We start from the raw sequence: 16,600 nt of genomic DNA on the forward strand, positions 1-16,600 counted from the left end.
TCAGACTACATTACCCACAAGCCCAAAAGTATCTACGGTCACCGTAGAGGACAAAAACAGTCGTGTTTCTCCAATACATCCATGGTTTCTCCTCTAGATAAAGTCCAATTTATTCAAGAATTTAATTTCAGATCATATAAAATTACACATGAAGATATAAGCTTTCATCTCCAAAAAGGACATCTTCAAAAGAATACCTAAAAAAATCCCTTCAGGGATAAATAAAATTGATACAAGTGTGAAACATATTTTATGACAATGAACTGTGATAGTATGTGAAACACGCTTCATCAGAGATTAAAATGAGACATACAACAGTTGACACTTTAAAAATAAAATTTATTAGCATCTCTAATGTGTATAAATAAAAACATATATATGAAACAATGTATATACGTATAATGTAATGAGCTGAACAATGACTGGATTATGTATATGTGATACAAAGGAGCAGTCTTGTTTATTAGCCAGTGTATGTGAGGAAAAACTGTACCTTGAAATCAAGTTTCAACTCTGCATTCTTTCACAAGAATGAGACAAATATGGGAGTTCAAGAACATCAACAGGGAAACATGGAAAATAGTTTCTTTGCAATCCTTCAAAAAGTTTGCAAAAAGACTGAATATCATTAATATATTAGGAAGTGTGTACTTTTACTAACCAAGTTGAGGCTCGAGCCACAACACTATACACACTGAACTGATCAATGACAGAGTACACAAAAAATCCTGAAAGGGACTTCCCTTCACTTTTCCCCCCATATTGGAGACATCTCCAATTCATTTACAGAAGGGTCCTTTTAATTCATGGATCTGAACTTGTCATGGAGTAAGATACATAGTTTTACAGATTCAACAAAACATTGACCCCTAAGAAGAAAAAAAAAACAGAAAACATTTTGCATTTTTCAACTATTGGTAATTAGGTTTGCCATTCTCTGTAACTGCTTACTGTGACAGAGCCAGAATACCAATGTGAGAATGAATGATAGCTTTGTAGGGTCAGTGGAATCAGTGCTGTAAGGCAAAGGCAAAGAAAGGAATCAAAGTGGACTTCTCTGAATCTGTCACCCAATTGCTTCTATTTTGGTCATGCTTTTAACACTCAAGGTGTTCAAATGTATTACAAAAGCGACAAACGTATGCACATAGGACAAATACTATTTCTGAAAGCCTAGTCCAAGATGTCAAAAGCATCACAGACTTGTAACAGACCAAAGATATACACTGTCGACAACTTGAGGCAATACCCTAAAATCCACAAAAACCATGTGTGATTCTGCCTCAGACAAATCGGTTTGAAGTGACACTGCGTGGACTTTTGCGTGAACATTGGCCTTTGTCTCAAAAAAGTTTGCTTCAGTATTTCCTCCTAAATTGTTATCACATTGTAAAGGGAAGCACAACATCCAAGACTACAACTGCTTCAAAGTTCAAAAACAGAGTGGGAAGGTAAAAAAGAAAAGAAAAGAAAAGAAAACATGATGTGTCTGCTTTAAATATGCAGGTGTGTGTAACAGTGAGGTGTTATCGGCACCCAAGGATCATGGCGACCTCATTCAGCCTTGTGGAATGAAGGGACTACGTAATAGTTTTGAACAATTATGGTCTCTGCTCCAATCCCAAGTCTTTAGAAGAGTGCAAAGATCCCCTTATTTCGTATGTGTTTTAGCCCTGATATATCCGTGTTCTCGTGTCCTAAAACTCTGAAAACTCCTTTGCACACTTTTCCGTTACGGAAACCCGGATCTCCTCTTCCTCGTAGTCGTCAAAGTTGCTTGTGTCCCCAGGGCCTCTGCACTTTGGTATGAATGGGGCTTCCACCTGCAAACACAGAACACCAACAGGTACTGAAGAGGGCTGGAGGACAGCAGTAGAATCAATACAGAAGGAGAATCGTGCTATAAAGAGCATTAACAGAATACTTGCCACATACCTTCCTCTCGTAGATGGCGATCCAGTCTGTTGTAGCGAACCACTTGTGGCCCTTGATGTCATTGACGCCGTTCTTCAGGTTGCCATAGCGTTTGGTCAAGTCCACTTGCAGCAGATTCCTCAGCAGGTCTTTTAAGTCAGAGCTGAAGTGGGAGGGGAATCGTACCTGCAGGGAACAATTGAAGAAAACGCAGGTGAGAAAGGTACTACAGGCCATTTTTCTGTTGTACTGGTTGCAACTTAATTTCACCAATGCAAATTCAAGAGGAATAGAATTCCCCCTACCTTTCCAGACACAATCTTCTCATAGATCTGGATGGGCTGGTCTGCAAAAAATGGAGGGTAGCCAGCAGCCATCTCATAGATGAGGACCCCAAGGGCCCACCAGTCCACAGCTTTGTTGTAGCCCTATTCAAACAATGACAACAATTCACAAAAGGACATCAGCACAATCAAACAATAAGTGTTAATGATCTATTTTAATTTGTCCCTTCAGATGGTCTTCCTTCATCATCACATCATAATTCTAAGCCTTCTATCCTCACATCCAACAGGAGACGCTTACTTTGCTGAGGATGATCTCTGGCGCCAGGTACTCTGGTGTCCCACACAACGTCCAAGTCCTCCCTTTTACTCGCTTGGCAAAACCAAAGTCTGTCACCTGAGGGCCAAGAGCACATGCGCTCGCGTCAGAGGAACACATCATAACCAACGACCGTGCGTGCTGTCCTCTGCTCGACGGCGCATACCTGGATGTAGCCATGCTGATCGATCAGAAGGTTCTCAGGCTTCAGATCTCTGTAGATAAGGTCTAGTGAATGGAGGTACTCAAATGTCAAGACTATCTGGGCTGCATAAAACCGTGCATGCGGTTCACTGTGGAGGAATAAGAGCATTTTGTTATTGAGGTAAATCCCTTAACATAAAATAGAACAAAGAGTATTTACAAATTGCCTGGAGTGAGAAGTCACCTTCTTGCTCATCATACCAGGGACGATTTGTAACGCTAATGGATGTCCTTTCTTTGGAGGGCAGAGAACAACGCTCACCTGAACCTTCCAATTCGTCTTAGATGTGAGAACATCTCTCCACCTGGAACATACTCCATCACCATGTACAAATTGGAGTTGTCCTGGTAGAACAGATAAACAGGCCATTCCACTGTTACTGAGGAGCTGATGGCTGAAGAAAGAGAATGTCAATGACCAGATTAAAACAAGACAGAGAAAAGGACTGTACCTTGAAGGCATACTCTAGTCTGACGAGGAAGGGGAAAGACACTGCCTGCAATATTCTCTTCTCGTTCAGTGTGTGTTCTATTTGCTTGAGTTTCACCACCTGATGGACAAAATATCAGTTGTCAGCTGCAATAATGACATGACAGTCCGAGAACAGCACAGCTTTTGGGGTTTGAATCCCATTTCAGTAATGAAAAGACAGTATTCCTGTGTATTGACTATTAATAACAAGGTCAGTATGTCAATGATGGACCATGCCAGGAAAACGAAATCTGCTCTATCCAAATAGCAAAACCATACCTATATCACCTATATACCCAGAGACACGACAAGCATTTGTACATTTTTATCTACAAGGCCCTTTTAGGTAAACTCCCATCTTACATTATCTCAATGATTGTCCAGACCTCCGGCTCACATTACACTCACTCCTGTGATCAACTCTTATTAGACATCCCAAGAGTTCCGAACTAGGTAAAACTGCATTTTCATTTCATGCTCCTGAGGCCTGGAACTCACTTCAATCTACTTTTCAACTTGATTCTTTCGTTCCCCTCAAGTCATTTTAAATCACTACTTTATGATCACTTTAATTCTGTATGTACTTGTTTTATGTGAATCTTGTTTGTAATTTTATTTTTCTACAAATGTACTGTAGGATTATGCTCGTCTTCTATCATTTATTTGGTGCAGGGCATACTTTGTATTTACTCGACATCACTGTAAATGAGGCTCATACCTCAGTTGATCCTCAGTTGATCCTCGAGTTTAAATAAAGGTGATAATATCTTAAGTTACATAACCCATAACAGAAAAGGCCATCATCCACTTTTATAGCAATATACAAATTAATTTCCAAATCCAATATACATTCTGGGAGGACCATCTTATAAGTAAGGGATAATCAACAAGTAGGTGTGCGTTAAACGGTTTTAAGGCACGACGTGGAGGCAAAGAACCACCCGACGCGCAGCGGGAGTATATATCCGAGTTGATTATCCCGCTTATACCATGGCCCCACATGCCAAAGACAAATAAATATGTTGAAAAAGCCAGAATAATATATATTTGCATCTAAAAAAAATAACTAAGGGGAACAATGTTAGAATTCTTAGAGATTAGAAGTTATGTCTGCTTGTCACCCACTGACCTTTTGCTTGTCCAGTATTTTCATGGCGTAGAACTGCTCTGTTCCTTTATGTTTCACCAGCATGACTCTTCCGAATGAGCCTGTGCCCAAGGTCTTTATCCTGTCGAAGTCATCTAGGTCTGTTGTGCTCTGTGATAGAAATACAGTAACCACATGGATAACTTTACAGCCCCAATACACTTTCACTTGAAACTCACGTCCGCTGCCTTCTTCCGAGTTACACAGGAAAAAAATTAACATTTCACCTGTGGTGGACACTCCCATTTTCGTAGGAAGTCTTCTTTGGCCTTGGCTAGAAACTCTTTCACTGCAAGATATAAGACAACTGTAGTGAGCATTCAAGGATTAAGCCCATCAATCCAAGTCAAATTCTACACTGAGATTTGATTTGGATGAAGCGGCAATAAAGACCCAAAGGAAGACTTGAATGAACACTTTTCTTCAGGAAAGGGTGATTTGAGTGTGGGGAAAAATGATCTATTGAAATCATTGAAGACAAAGACAAGTAGAGATTAATGAAACTCCCATCAGCATTTGATATCCATGTTATGGGCAGGCTACAGAAAAAAACAAAACATTTTCCTGTTTCTACAGCTTCAAAACAAGCACACAACACCACAACAACAACAACGACCACTAAGACGAGACAGACTTGTAAGAAGTGATGCCAAGAGCACTATATCATGCTTCCTTTCCTTTCTTTAAAGCTGCAATCAGTAACTTTATTCACATTGTCAAAACTAATTAAAACCATTAGTTTCACTGAGCCAGTGTCCTACTTAAATGACATCCCTACCGGTGGCCTGTTATTCCATAATTTCTGCCTGTGTTGTGAATAGCTGGACTCTAGGGCATATTTTTGATTTGAGCTTTGGTAGGGACATGTAATTTGAGCGCTCAAGTACTTCTTTTTTGCACTATATAAATTTTTAAAAGCAAAAAATCTGAGCTAGTCAGATGTGATTATTTTGATGACTGGATCTTTATTTTCCAGTAATGATGATCATGCATTTGGCCTACATGTGCACTTGCGATACAAATTGATAACTGATGGGGTTAAAAAATATTTTAAAAAAACGTACCTAAACCTTACGTGTAGTTTGTTTACTAACGTTATGCAATTCAGTGGGCGAGTTAGCTTCGTTTAAGGCTCTAATCTAGAAGCGTTTGCAATGGTACAGTAGGCAAGTCGATACAGAATTGTCCCATATTGAAAGAAAATGCACTTTCAATACAGAATCAAAACAAGACGAAATTTGTCCTGTATTTATGTGCACAGAACTGTAGTTCTGCTTTAGCCCGGTCGGATTCTTTAGCCAAGGGCTGCTTTAATGCCGTGGTGATGAGCGGTTGTTGAGCAGGAGGTTTTTCAAGTTCTTCAGCTCCTCCGCTAGCCATGACTAGTGTGGATTGAACATGCGCCCTACGTGACCACGTCGCCTACATCCTTTTTTTTTTTTTTTTTTTAGAAACCTATCCGCGGACCTAGCCTAGATCTGCACCCCCTCCCCCTCTTGTCCTCCCATCGTTTCTTTCCATTCTCTCCCTCATCTCTTCTTTCTCTTCCTCTTCTGTCGTTTAAAAAAAATAAATATATATATATATTTTTTTTTTAGACCCGTCACGTCTTTCATCCAGTCCCCTGCCGTAGAAGCGCAGCATCAGAGATCAGACCTGGGCTCTCTGCTCAGCCTCTTTCCCCCTCTTCTCACTGCTCAAGACACCATCTATACCCACAGGCCTCCTCTATCACTGCTCAACATACCATCTATACCTACCCACAGACCTCCTCCATCACTGCTCAACACACCATCTATACCCACAGACCTCTATCACTGCTCAACATACCATCTATACCTACCCACAGACCTCCTCCATCACTGCTCAACACACCATCTATACCCACAGACCTCCTCCATCACTGCTCAACACACCATCTATACCCACAGACCTCCTCTATCACTGCTCAACACACCATCTATACCCACAGACCTCCTCCATCACTGCTCAACACACCATCTATACCCACAGACCTCCTCTATCACTGCTCAACACACCATCTATACCCACAGACCTCCTCCATCACTACTGAATAGTGGTGCAACGGATCAGTTGATCCGTGATTGTAAGGAAAGCAGAAGCACTTTAAATTAAAAGAAAAAAAACTGTACACGTCAGAAATGTTTAATAAATGCTATGGTGTTTTTTCCAAAGTACAAATCTTCTTGATCTTACTGTGTTTAATACCATGATATACCGTACCGTGGACCTTGATATGTGACGTGATATTACCTTACCGTGTGTTTTTGATACCGTTACATGCTTACTCAACTATTATTCTTCCGTATTGGTTCAACACCTTAGGTCAGTCATTGTATAATTATACACGACATGGACAGGAAGTGAAGGCTTGTGCTACGTGAGGTAAACACTATATGGGCAGGCACAATTAACCTTAATATACACAATGGTAAAATAAAATTACTGATTGCATTTTAACAAATCTAGAGTAGGTTAACAGGTTTGCTTAGGAAAGGAGAGGGTGGACTCCCAGGGCATGCAGGGCTGTTGTGCATCACTGCCTTTGCAGTAATACTGTTTCAGAGAAGGCTATGCAACACACACAGACAGTATCATCAGAATTATTCAACGACCAAACCAGCATTGCATGGAAAACACAGACAGCAGATGTCCAAAATGACAGTGTGGATGACAACATAAATTAGATTATTGACTTGTTTTATGTGAATCTTGGCAAGGCATTCGGTATTGAATCACGGCAAGTCAGCCAGGCTTATTTCTAAGTTTCAAATAGAGCCAAGTTTAGTGTTCTGTCATTTTGGGCATCTAGTGGAAAATATGAGCATACCAAAAGTCTCTATAGATCACCAAGGATTTTCAGGAACAATCACCCACATGGATGGGATGATGAGGAAGAAGAAAAGACAGAGGGAGAGAAAGGTAGATTTCATGTAAGTACATCAGATCCAACACACATAATGTAGTGACGAGAGCAACAGTCAAGACGGACGGGCGCAGTGACAGGGTGCCATTCTTCTGTGTTCCAATGTGACACAATGGGGCAAAAAAATACTGGGATGTAATTAGAATGTACCCTGTAAAACATTTGGGAGAATTCTGTAAAACAGGAAAAAGACAAAGAGCATAGAGCATTTCAATAACAGGCCCTTATTGTGCAGAATAGAAGTCCAGAAAACATGACAAAAACCTAAACTACAATACGTCAGACTAACTGCTACATTAGTCCTCTCTTTATATTTCAAGCAGAGGAAGTATCATATATATTCTGTCTATTCTGAACACCACCTAACCAGGTATGTCTGACCAGGTTAAACAGTGTCAAAGTGGGATGAGGAGTCACGGACACACACACACAGCTATTATAGGGAACCAGGTCGCCTCTTCAGGTAAATCTGCAGCTCAGGGCAGTGTGTCAGCTTAGACAGGTTTAACACCCAGCTACAGCTTGGCTGCACTTATGGCAGGGTGATAGCTCTGCTGATCTGATCAACTATGCCAGCATGCATCTAGGAACTTAACTAAGAGGTTCATTTGGTTTGTCTCAAATCTGGCATGCAAATAGATTCACAGCATAATAAAAAAGGAACTACACCACTTTAACAGCCAAGATAGTAGATACATTGTTACTAGCCATAAACTATTAACATGTGACACCAACTATTTTCAAGAAAACACAGGTTAGCAGAACAATTAAATGTGTGCATCCAGCACTGGAAAACACTAAATTAAATGTAGTCACCTTTAGTTGTCCCATTTTAATCTGAACACAAACCAACACAAACCTCACTGTACCTTGAAGAGAAACATACTATTTCAAATCAAATCAAGCTAATGGACATTGGTTATCAGTAGCATATGTCAAAGTGTACCATGGCAAATGAATGCTGGCCCAGGGGTGGCTACGTCAAACCTTTCAAAGCTTGTAATTCCCCTTATCCTCTGACGAAGGTCTGATGACAAGCCGTTCCAGTCAATGACAAACTGTGTGAGAGTGTGTGTGTGTGGACCTCCACTGCACTACGATTAGACAAGAACTCTAAACATAAAAGACGTGTGAGATAAATCACTTGGGCAGGTTGTAGTAAAGGCCTGGTTTTATGAATGGGAAGAGGGCATGTCATATCTTCACCATATTTGGTCACACTGGTGCACTCAGAAGAAAAGCTGTGTTTATACAGCTAATCGAGAAAAAAGAACAAACTGTACTCTAAAAAGTTAGAATAAACCATGACCGTTTGCCACAACCGTTCATATGGTCAGTTTATTACAGTACTAAAATAAAGTTTGCATTTGCATCCCTTGTTGCTGCTGGTCTACTACTTGTGCCTTCAAGCTCTGATACCCAACAGCTGCATGCAACTGATACAATAATACCCAGGCCTTCATCCCCAGAATTACCATGTAGTGATGAAGCCACCAACCAGGCGATAGTAATTAATTTAGCGCTGACTGCGACGAACAGTGGACTACTGGTTTGGGGCAGTCTCCGGTATAATTGCTCAAGCCAATGACCCGGCTAACTTGATTTAAGGCTAGCTAAAAGTCAGCGAATGTTACCACTACAAGAGAGCAGCTAAAGCTGGCTATCCTGGGACGCTAGCTAGGCCCTTTGCCGAGCTAATCCCCCAAGCTACCGTAAGCCAGGAAGCTAGCTAGCCCTAGCCATAGAGTGTCTTAAAATTCAGTGAAACAAAAAAGTGTCTCACGTATAACGTTAACTAGTTTATGTTATAAAGCAATATCATATACGTAGTTGGTATCAGTGAATGTACCTGTAGCTAGCTAGTGCTAGCTAGCTTAGCCAACCCTCCCCCCCTAGCTAAGAGGGTTGCCAATGACAACATTGAATCAGAGAAGCTAACGGGATGACATTCGCTCACTTACTTCTGTGTAGCCAGTTGGCTCACACAAAGACCTTTGTTAAAACAGTACCTGGCTAACTAGCAACAATTTAATAACACATTTGATTGATCACTTGCCTAGCTATGCTACCACCACGATAGATATAGGGGGGGGTTCAAGTAGATAGCTAGCCAAATGTTTATTTATAAAATAAATAAGCGTGTGCGCCATCTCCAATCTCATTACCAAGGGACTACTTGTCTAAAAGCAGTTTTAAGTATGATTCTGTGCAGCTTGTTTACATATATCATACACATAACTCACCGCTCTCTAGCTCGTTGCCTTTCTTGGCGGTGGCAGCGTTTCCCATCGTAGGGAAGACACGGGAACGCACGGACTAAGGGAGATGGCGGTAGCTACAGCTATTGAGAGAGAGGTCCCCGATTTTTCGTATACAATTTTTAGTGCAAGTCACTAGTATGAATAGAAATCGAAAGATACAGACAACTGTAAATATATATTGTCCAAAGCTCCTTTCGACCTGTTTTCTAACGATGTTTTCCGCTCCGAATATCTCTGACATCCAGCTAGCGGTCACTTCTCCCAGTAGCGTTCCCTGTTGGATGCTTTGGTTGGTCAAGATATTTGGTTTCGAGATGTCGAAGTTGATCTACTTCCGCGTTCTACGTGCACGGTGCACACGCGTCAAGATTCACCCTCTAACCTCTGAGATAGCTGTAACGTTAGTTCCCAATCGCAACCGAAATATGGGAAATGATATGTTATATACGAAACGTTTGAACAGATAGCATTGCTGAATGTTTGTATGCAATACATGGCCAACAACTTCGTGTTCATGAAATGAACCGTCCATGAAATAAGAAAAGATGCCAGACACAACGATAATCAATGTATAACGTTAGTGCTAGTACGTGAGCAAATGAGAGCAATCCTGAATCGCAATAACGCCGGCTAATTTTGAGCCTAGAACCAGCTGGCCACAATTAAGCCCATTGATGTATAGCTAGCTAACGTTGCGTCTCTTGAGCTTAAATAAAGGTTTGAATTAATTAACGTCATGCCACGATTTAGAAGATAACGTTAACGTAGCTTAACATGATGTTTGTCAACTTAAAACAGAATTTTGCAAGTCAAGAATGTCAGAGTTTGTCGTAAAACTGTAGGCTAAAGCAATTATTCCATAACTAGTTTTAAAATGATCAGGAAGAGGTCTCATGAGACTATTTCGTCTGACCATGTTGAGTGCTTAAGTCAGTTCTGTACAGTAAGAGTTGGCATTTGGGGTCGACTTTACCCAGATAGCAAGCGGATGTGTAATAATTCTGGCCATACATGGTTAAGCCACAAGGGCCAGATCTGGCCTGTATATGGCCCAGATCCGCTTATCTGGGTACTTTACTTACTTACCTTTGGTTTTGGTGAGCGTTGTCAGCTAGCTATTAGCCAGCACTAACTTGCATACAAGTAAAATGTATGTTTCAAATTGACAAACGCGTGATCCTCATGGCACAATTCAAATAGGATCAGAAATGATTTATTTCCGTTCACACTACCATTCTTTTTTGTTTTCTTTTCAGATTTAAGGTCCCATGGGGGTTTCTCTTCCTGCTTCCGCTTATAGGCACTCTATTTATTCATATAGTCATTACAACGCAGGTTAACTACCTCGCCTGGCTGTTTCCCAGCTGACAGGTAAAGTAGCCTACTATTTTGTCACTTTCTAGTGAAGACATCAACATGTTAACATTTACTTAGGTTGGTTCACACTTACCGTCCATGAATCCATTTGCATACTCCAACTTCATTGTCGCTAACCTAAACTGGCTGGTGAGCTAGCCGGCACTTCAGATGATTGTTTAATTTAAAGTATTTCGTCGGCTTGGCCTACCATCAAGAGAGGCAGCACCTCAAAGCACTACACTTGGAAAAGGTCCCCCCGACGGCCACTCATATAGGGTTTGGGAAAATGTAGTCCCAGACCGGCCATCTTGTGTCTACACAGGTGTATCCATCAGACAAATAGATACACCTGTGTAGAAACATGTCTGGGACTACATTTTCCCGAACCCTATAGGCACATTTTGCAGTGACAACAATGAGTAACCAACTAGTTCTGATAATCAGTATCAGTAATTGACAATTTAGTCTATTAAATTAGGTTTGGTAAATGTTAAACTGGGTTGGTTTGAGCTATGCTAAATTAAAGAGGAGTGGAAATGATATAGGAAGTGAAGGCGACATAACAGATGTTTTATTAGTCATATACATGGTCCAATACTCAAAACTGCCAAATTAGCTATAAATGAGAAAACTGTGATACGAGTTTGTTGTTTTGTTACTAGGGCGCAGCCCTTTTGAACGTGACGTCACTGGTATGGTTATAGCTAGCTCCTGTACACTAGCCTACTGTAATGCTAGCTACTGTACACACTGACATGGCTTCGACTTCTGCTAAAAGATCTACGGGGGAGTTTATTGTATTGCTCCAGGCTGTAGTAACGAGTTCTACAGAACTACATCAGCCGGTCTGGAGACACACTACCACCGATTGCCTTTGAAAAGGAAAGCTGTCCTGCAATGCTGGCTAGCAGCTCTGAAACGAGCTAGCCCGCCAACTGCGCCGGAATTCAGGGTCTGCAGCGATCATTTCTTGCCAACGGACTATGTGGAGAGCTACCAATTCGACAAGACGGGGAAAATTGAGAAAATAAGAACCAGACGACTGAAGCCAGAGGTAACGCCAACTATTTTTGATTTTTCGGGCTACAGCGTAGGGACAACAGACAGACCAACCCAGAGCCAGGGCCAGTCCTGCGTGAGCCGCAGAGAAAGAGCGCTCAAACGCGCAAGTCAGGCAGAGGACAGACTGGTAGGTTTAGCAGTTGCAGCTTGCTGAAATAAACTGAATAGGGCCTACGAGTCACAAGCTAATCAAGCCTCAAACTTTTTTGAACCAAGATCTACTTTTCAAGTAGCCAGGCTGCCGAGATCTAACGTTAGGCTACCAGTCCAGTTTCAACATCGCAAATGCACACACAGCCAGACACGCACACCGTTTCCAGCCTGCATAGCAATTAAACTCGAAATACGTTCTTTCTCTTGGTATTTTGGTCCAGTCTCTAGATAACCCTAATTAACAAGCCAGTCAGTGATTAGGCTATCTAGTGGCCCCCACTTTACAAGTTTCAATAATGGTCTTATGTGGCCTACATTTCATGGATGGAAGCCGAATCGATCAACTAGGCTACCCATAACGTTAGGCTATAACTTGGACACCAAGGCTAATCGTTAATAACTACCACAATTAGGCTTCTTCACAACAACGCCATGCCACACGAGGCACAACAGTTTATCACACATTTTCTGGAACAAGGTAGAGCTCTAGATAGCAAACATATGGTCTTACCTTAATTTCGAATAAATTAATCCAAAGTGTGAGAGTAATATTTTGGGGGATTTGCTTCTATACTTTTATCCGAGATTACCGAGTCCGAGTTATTCCCATAGTAAAAAAAACAAACAATGGTTAATCCCACACGGTTTGCAGAAACTGCAGACACGTAGACAGGGCGCGTGCGTTTAGGGCTGGCCTGGCTTTTTCCAGCGAAAAAATAAATATGTTGAATCATGTATAGCCTACTTACATAGTAATAACCCCCGCCCCCCCAAACTACGACAAAATGTACGTTTTTAAAAACTACAACATTGACATGTTTTTTCCAAGATTTTTTTACCCCTGGGACGTAAAGGTTTCAGGTGTCAAGTATGAGTCACTCATATTTCCAAGCAATGGAATACACCCAATACACCACTGGCATCGTTAATTTATCCAGGTGTAATCTCAAACATTAAACCAGTTTACCTAGTCTAATGCATTGGGCTGTTCCAAGATAAAATGTGGGTACACTTACAATACAGTAATCATAAAACAACATTATGAATAATTCGAAATTTCTTTAAAATATTCTATTTAATTCCATAAATATCAATCCTACCTTTTCTCACCAGGGAGGACCAAATGTAAGTCTGGAGATTTACTGAATTTAATTGCAATGCATTGGCCCTGCACATTATGAACAACACAATCAACAGACAGACATCTCACAGTAAAGGCATGATTATACAAACGATATACATTATGAATTTACACATATTTACACATAATCAAGGATACTTAGGTACTGTAACTCATACAGGAGGTAGGATTAAGAGTGGGGGGACCACCAGGAGATGAGGATGTAGGCTAGGCTACATAGTACTTGATATAGGCTATGCTGTATCGTGTCGACACCGGACCACGTTGGATGGTATCTCGCCGATCAAGTCGAATGATTTGTTTCATCGGACACAACAGGAAACTTCACTTTCAACTGTCGCTTTCCAACTGTATCACACTCACGCACGCAGATGGGGTGGGTGACTGCGCAGCGCTTCTGTGTAGGCTAATTGAGATATTTTTTAGAGGTGGAACACAAACTCAGTTTTCTGAAAACGTTGGGGTAGGCTATTTGAGTATTGGAACATAATTGCATTACTTTAAATTACTTTCATACCGGTTTTCAATTTGCAAGGTATCATAAATAGTGTGATAATATAAGCAGGCTACATGACGACTCTAGTACAAAATTCACTCATACTCATTCATACTTCCATAATCATATGTATGTGTAAGGCGTATTATTATTATTATTATTATTAGCATATTCTAAACAAAGCATAGCCTAAGCATATACTACAGCAATCGACATGGCAGACGAGAGCCAGACGAGAGCCAGGGATACGAGCAGATAAAGACAAAAAATGAATTGAAACAGACAATGACACTGTTGGCAATGGCATATTATATTTCAAATTCATCACAAGCATATTCAAATCCATGGTATTCAGGAGAGGGGAACAAATTCCTGATGAAAGCCACAGCGCAGGATGGGATTGGAATCCGGTATCTTTTCCCCAAATGCCCTCTCGTCCAAAGAGTGAACTGTCTGTAGGCTGTCAACCTGAAGAGTCTGAAAAAAGTATGCAAAATGTTATTTGGGCTACCTTTATTTAAACTCGAATGAACATTGAGAATTGCCTCATGCATTTGCATTGATGTCCAGAATTAAAAATAAAAAAACTAGCCTACAGTAATGATAGGCTACAACAAGGCTTAGTCGCCTAGGTAATAATAGCCTAAATGAATGGCCAAAAACTATGCAAATAACAAAATACAACAGACTACAAACAGATGAAAGACGGTCGGTCTGTTAACTTTCCTTGAGTTATAGCCCAGCTTTGACACCGCTAAATTAACTCGTGTAATCTAACGTTACGGCAGCCTACAGTAGAGTTGTGAACGTCAGAAACATTCAGAAGAATTAGCCTACTTACTGCAAGTTAGCTAACATAACTTCTACAGTCTGAAAGAGCACGAATCATCCACTATATTCGTGATAAAACAGGGGGGCTCCTGCACACCTAGGGTGTCTCGATTATAATGATGATTAGCGTGCGTTTCTGACACAACGTGGCTACCTGGGCTGGCTAACGTTAGCTACCTTCCATAATCCATTAACCTTACCTGCTATTTATGGGACGCTCCAGCGTCTCAGCCCTGATGTCCTTCAGGGACAGCATAGCCACCTCCAGTACATCTCTCTCCCCACATAACATCTGGAAAGTCCTCTTCAAGGTAATGCACTGGCCTTCAACCACAAAATCGTCCAAGTTTGCCTCCTGGCAGCAAATACACTCCACCGCGGTCGGCATTGGGATGCAACCCCCACAGCTGCACCAGTCGTTGCGGCCGACCCGCTCCTGACCCCGAACAACCACCACTTGTTCCTCAGCTTCTTCCTCTGCAAACTGCACGATTGGTGTTTCTCGCACAGGCTCATACGCATACGCTATGGGGTTTAAAGGCACCACGATTTCTCTCTCCTGGTCGTCTGAATCGCTCATTTTTAGGCTACTTTACAACTAGCTAGCTAGTTATATTCTTGTTTGCTTTAAACGCGCCGCCGGTTTCACCATACCAGTGACGTAGTGTGACGTGGAATTTAAAGATGGCGGCACTAGACAGCTAGAAACGTAAATATCAATGTTGGAAATGTGATTTATTTTGGGTTTTTATCTGTTTTTTGGGGAGTAATGAATTTACTAGTTCTCTTTAAATATGAGGAACAACACGTGATCAGTTCTTAGTTGGCTATTTCTGTTCCCCTTTAAGGAATTGACATTGATTGATTGATTCACATTGTAGCCTCGCGTTAGTCTGGGGCCTAGTCTCGTTCGCAGTTGTTTCGCTGGTTTAGAGCGGAAGCGCGATGACGCATCGCATAATCTTCCGGTCTGGACAGTTGTAATGTTTTTACTGTAGGCTGGACATGGTGAAGTTTCGAGTAGATAACATTCACGATGGCATCACCAGGCATAACACTGACGAACATTGTAAAAGAAGATGCGAGGAGAACTACCGGTTAAGGACAAATAAAGCAAGCGGAAGCAGGAGGCGGGCTCTATTACTTCACCGCCTTAAGCCCGCCCCTACTTCCGGCTCGAGCCTGTAGAGCCCGTCTGCTCCAAAATTGAATGGGCTCTAAATTGGCCCATGTTACACCCCTCCACCGAGATTCATGAAAAGCGCTCTGGTTGTTTTTGAATAGGCCTCATCCTTGTCCAAAAAATGAATGGAGGTGAATGGCCAGCCCGGCCATGTTTGGGCAGCTTGTAGACCTGCCCTGTGATTCAGATCCGCTCCAGAATTTCATGGGCTGTTCGTTGACCCATGCTGCAGCCCTCCACTGAGTTTCATGAAAATTAGTCTGGTAGTTTAGGTAAACCTGGTCTAAAAATGAATGGAGGTGAATGGCCGGCAGGGTTTTCATGGACCCGCCCCTGGATTTGGATCCACTCCAAAATTGTATGGGTTCTAAGATGGCCTATGCCAGGGGTTCTCAACCTTTTGTAACTTAAGGCCCACTTTTGATTGCTAAAAAAATCAGAGGACTACCTTTCCAAATACATTAGATCTGAGGGAATGCCGAACACATTTGTCTCAACACCAACGGATGTGATTGACGTGGTGAAATTCAAACGTAACTGGTCATTGAAATTATACATTTACAACTTACATGTTTTATTCATATGTGCAGTGTTTCCTGTGGAATTGATCTCTTGGTGTGGTGGTGCCAAGCTCAAGACCACCAAAATAGGGAGGATTTCTATACCAAAGTGGGGGGTCTTGGGGACCTCCCCCAGAAAAAAAAAGTTTCCGAAACTTAATTTCCTGTATTCTGGCGACTTTTAAAGAATGGAAATAACTAAATCTGGAAAGATATACTGAAAAGTATACTGAAACAGCATGTTTAGCCTACATGAAATATGCTTTC

At 41.5% G+C, this 16,600-nt stretch overlaps 1 protein-coding gene across 1 annotated transcript; it reads right to left on the reverse strand.

The window, feature by feature from the left end:
• Positions 1-371: 371 nt before the first annotated feature.
• Positions 372-9,781, reverse strand: prkacbb (protein kinase, cAMP-dependent, catalytic, beta b). Its single transcript, XM_084458448.1, has 10 exons — positions 9,531-9,781; positions 4,568-4,629; positions 4,323-4,451; positions 3,174-3,272; positions 2,984-3,066; positions 2,684-2,810; positions 2,500-2,595; positions 2,220-2,342; positions 1,936-2,100; positions 372-1,823 (listed from the first exon to the last, which is right to left on the reverse strand). Exons 1-10 carry the CDS (start codon positions 9,574-9,576, stop codon positions 1,698-1,700), a joined length of 1,056 nt encoding a protein of 351 aa, XP_084314574.1. The 5' UTR covers positions 9,577-9,781; the 3' UTR covers positions 372-1,697.
• Positions 9,782-16,600: the final 6,819 nt, after the last annotated feature.

This window comes from Borostomias antarcticus (assembly GCF_949987555.1).
Source record: "Borostomias antarcticus genome assembly, chromosome: 24".
NCBI lineage: Eukaryota > Metazoa > Chordata > Actinopteri > Stomiiformes > Stomiidae > Borostomias > Borostomias antarcticus.

Bases quoted from the DNA above. Each gene is read 5' to 3' on its own strand.
- prkacbb (XM_084458448.1), bottom strand. From the start codon at position 9,576: ATGGGAAACGCTGCCACCGCCAAGAAAGGCAACGAGCTAGAGAGCG. The intron at 3,273-4,322 runs GTCAGTGGGTGA...TTTGTCCATCAG, and splicing joins AAATACTGGACAAGCAAAAG to GTGGTGAAACTCAAGCAAAT. The intron at 3,067-3,173 runs GTACAGTCCTTT...CTGTTCTACCAG, and splicing joins GACTAGAGTATGCCTTCAAG to GACAACTCCAATTTGTACAT.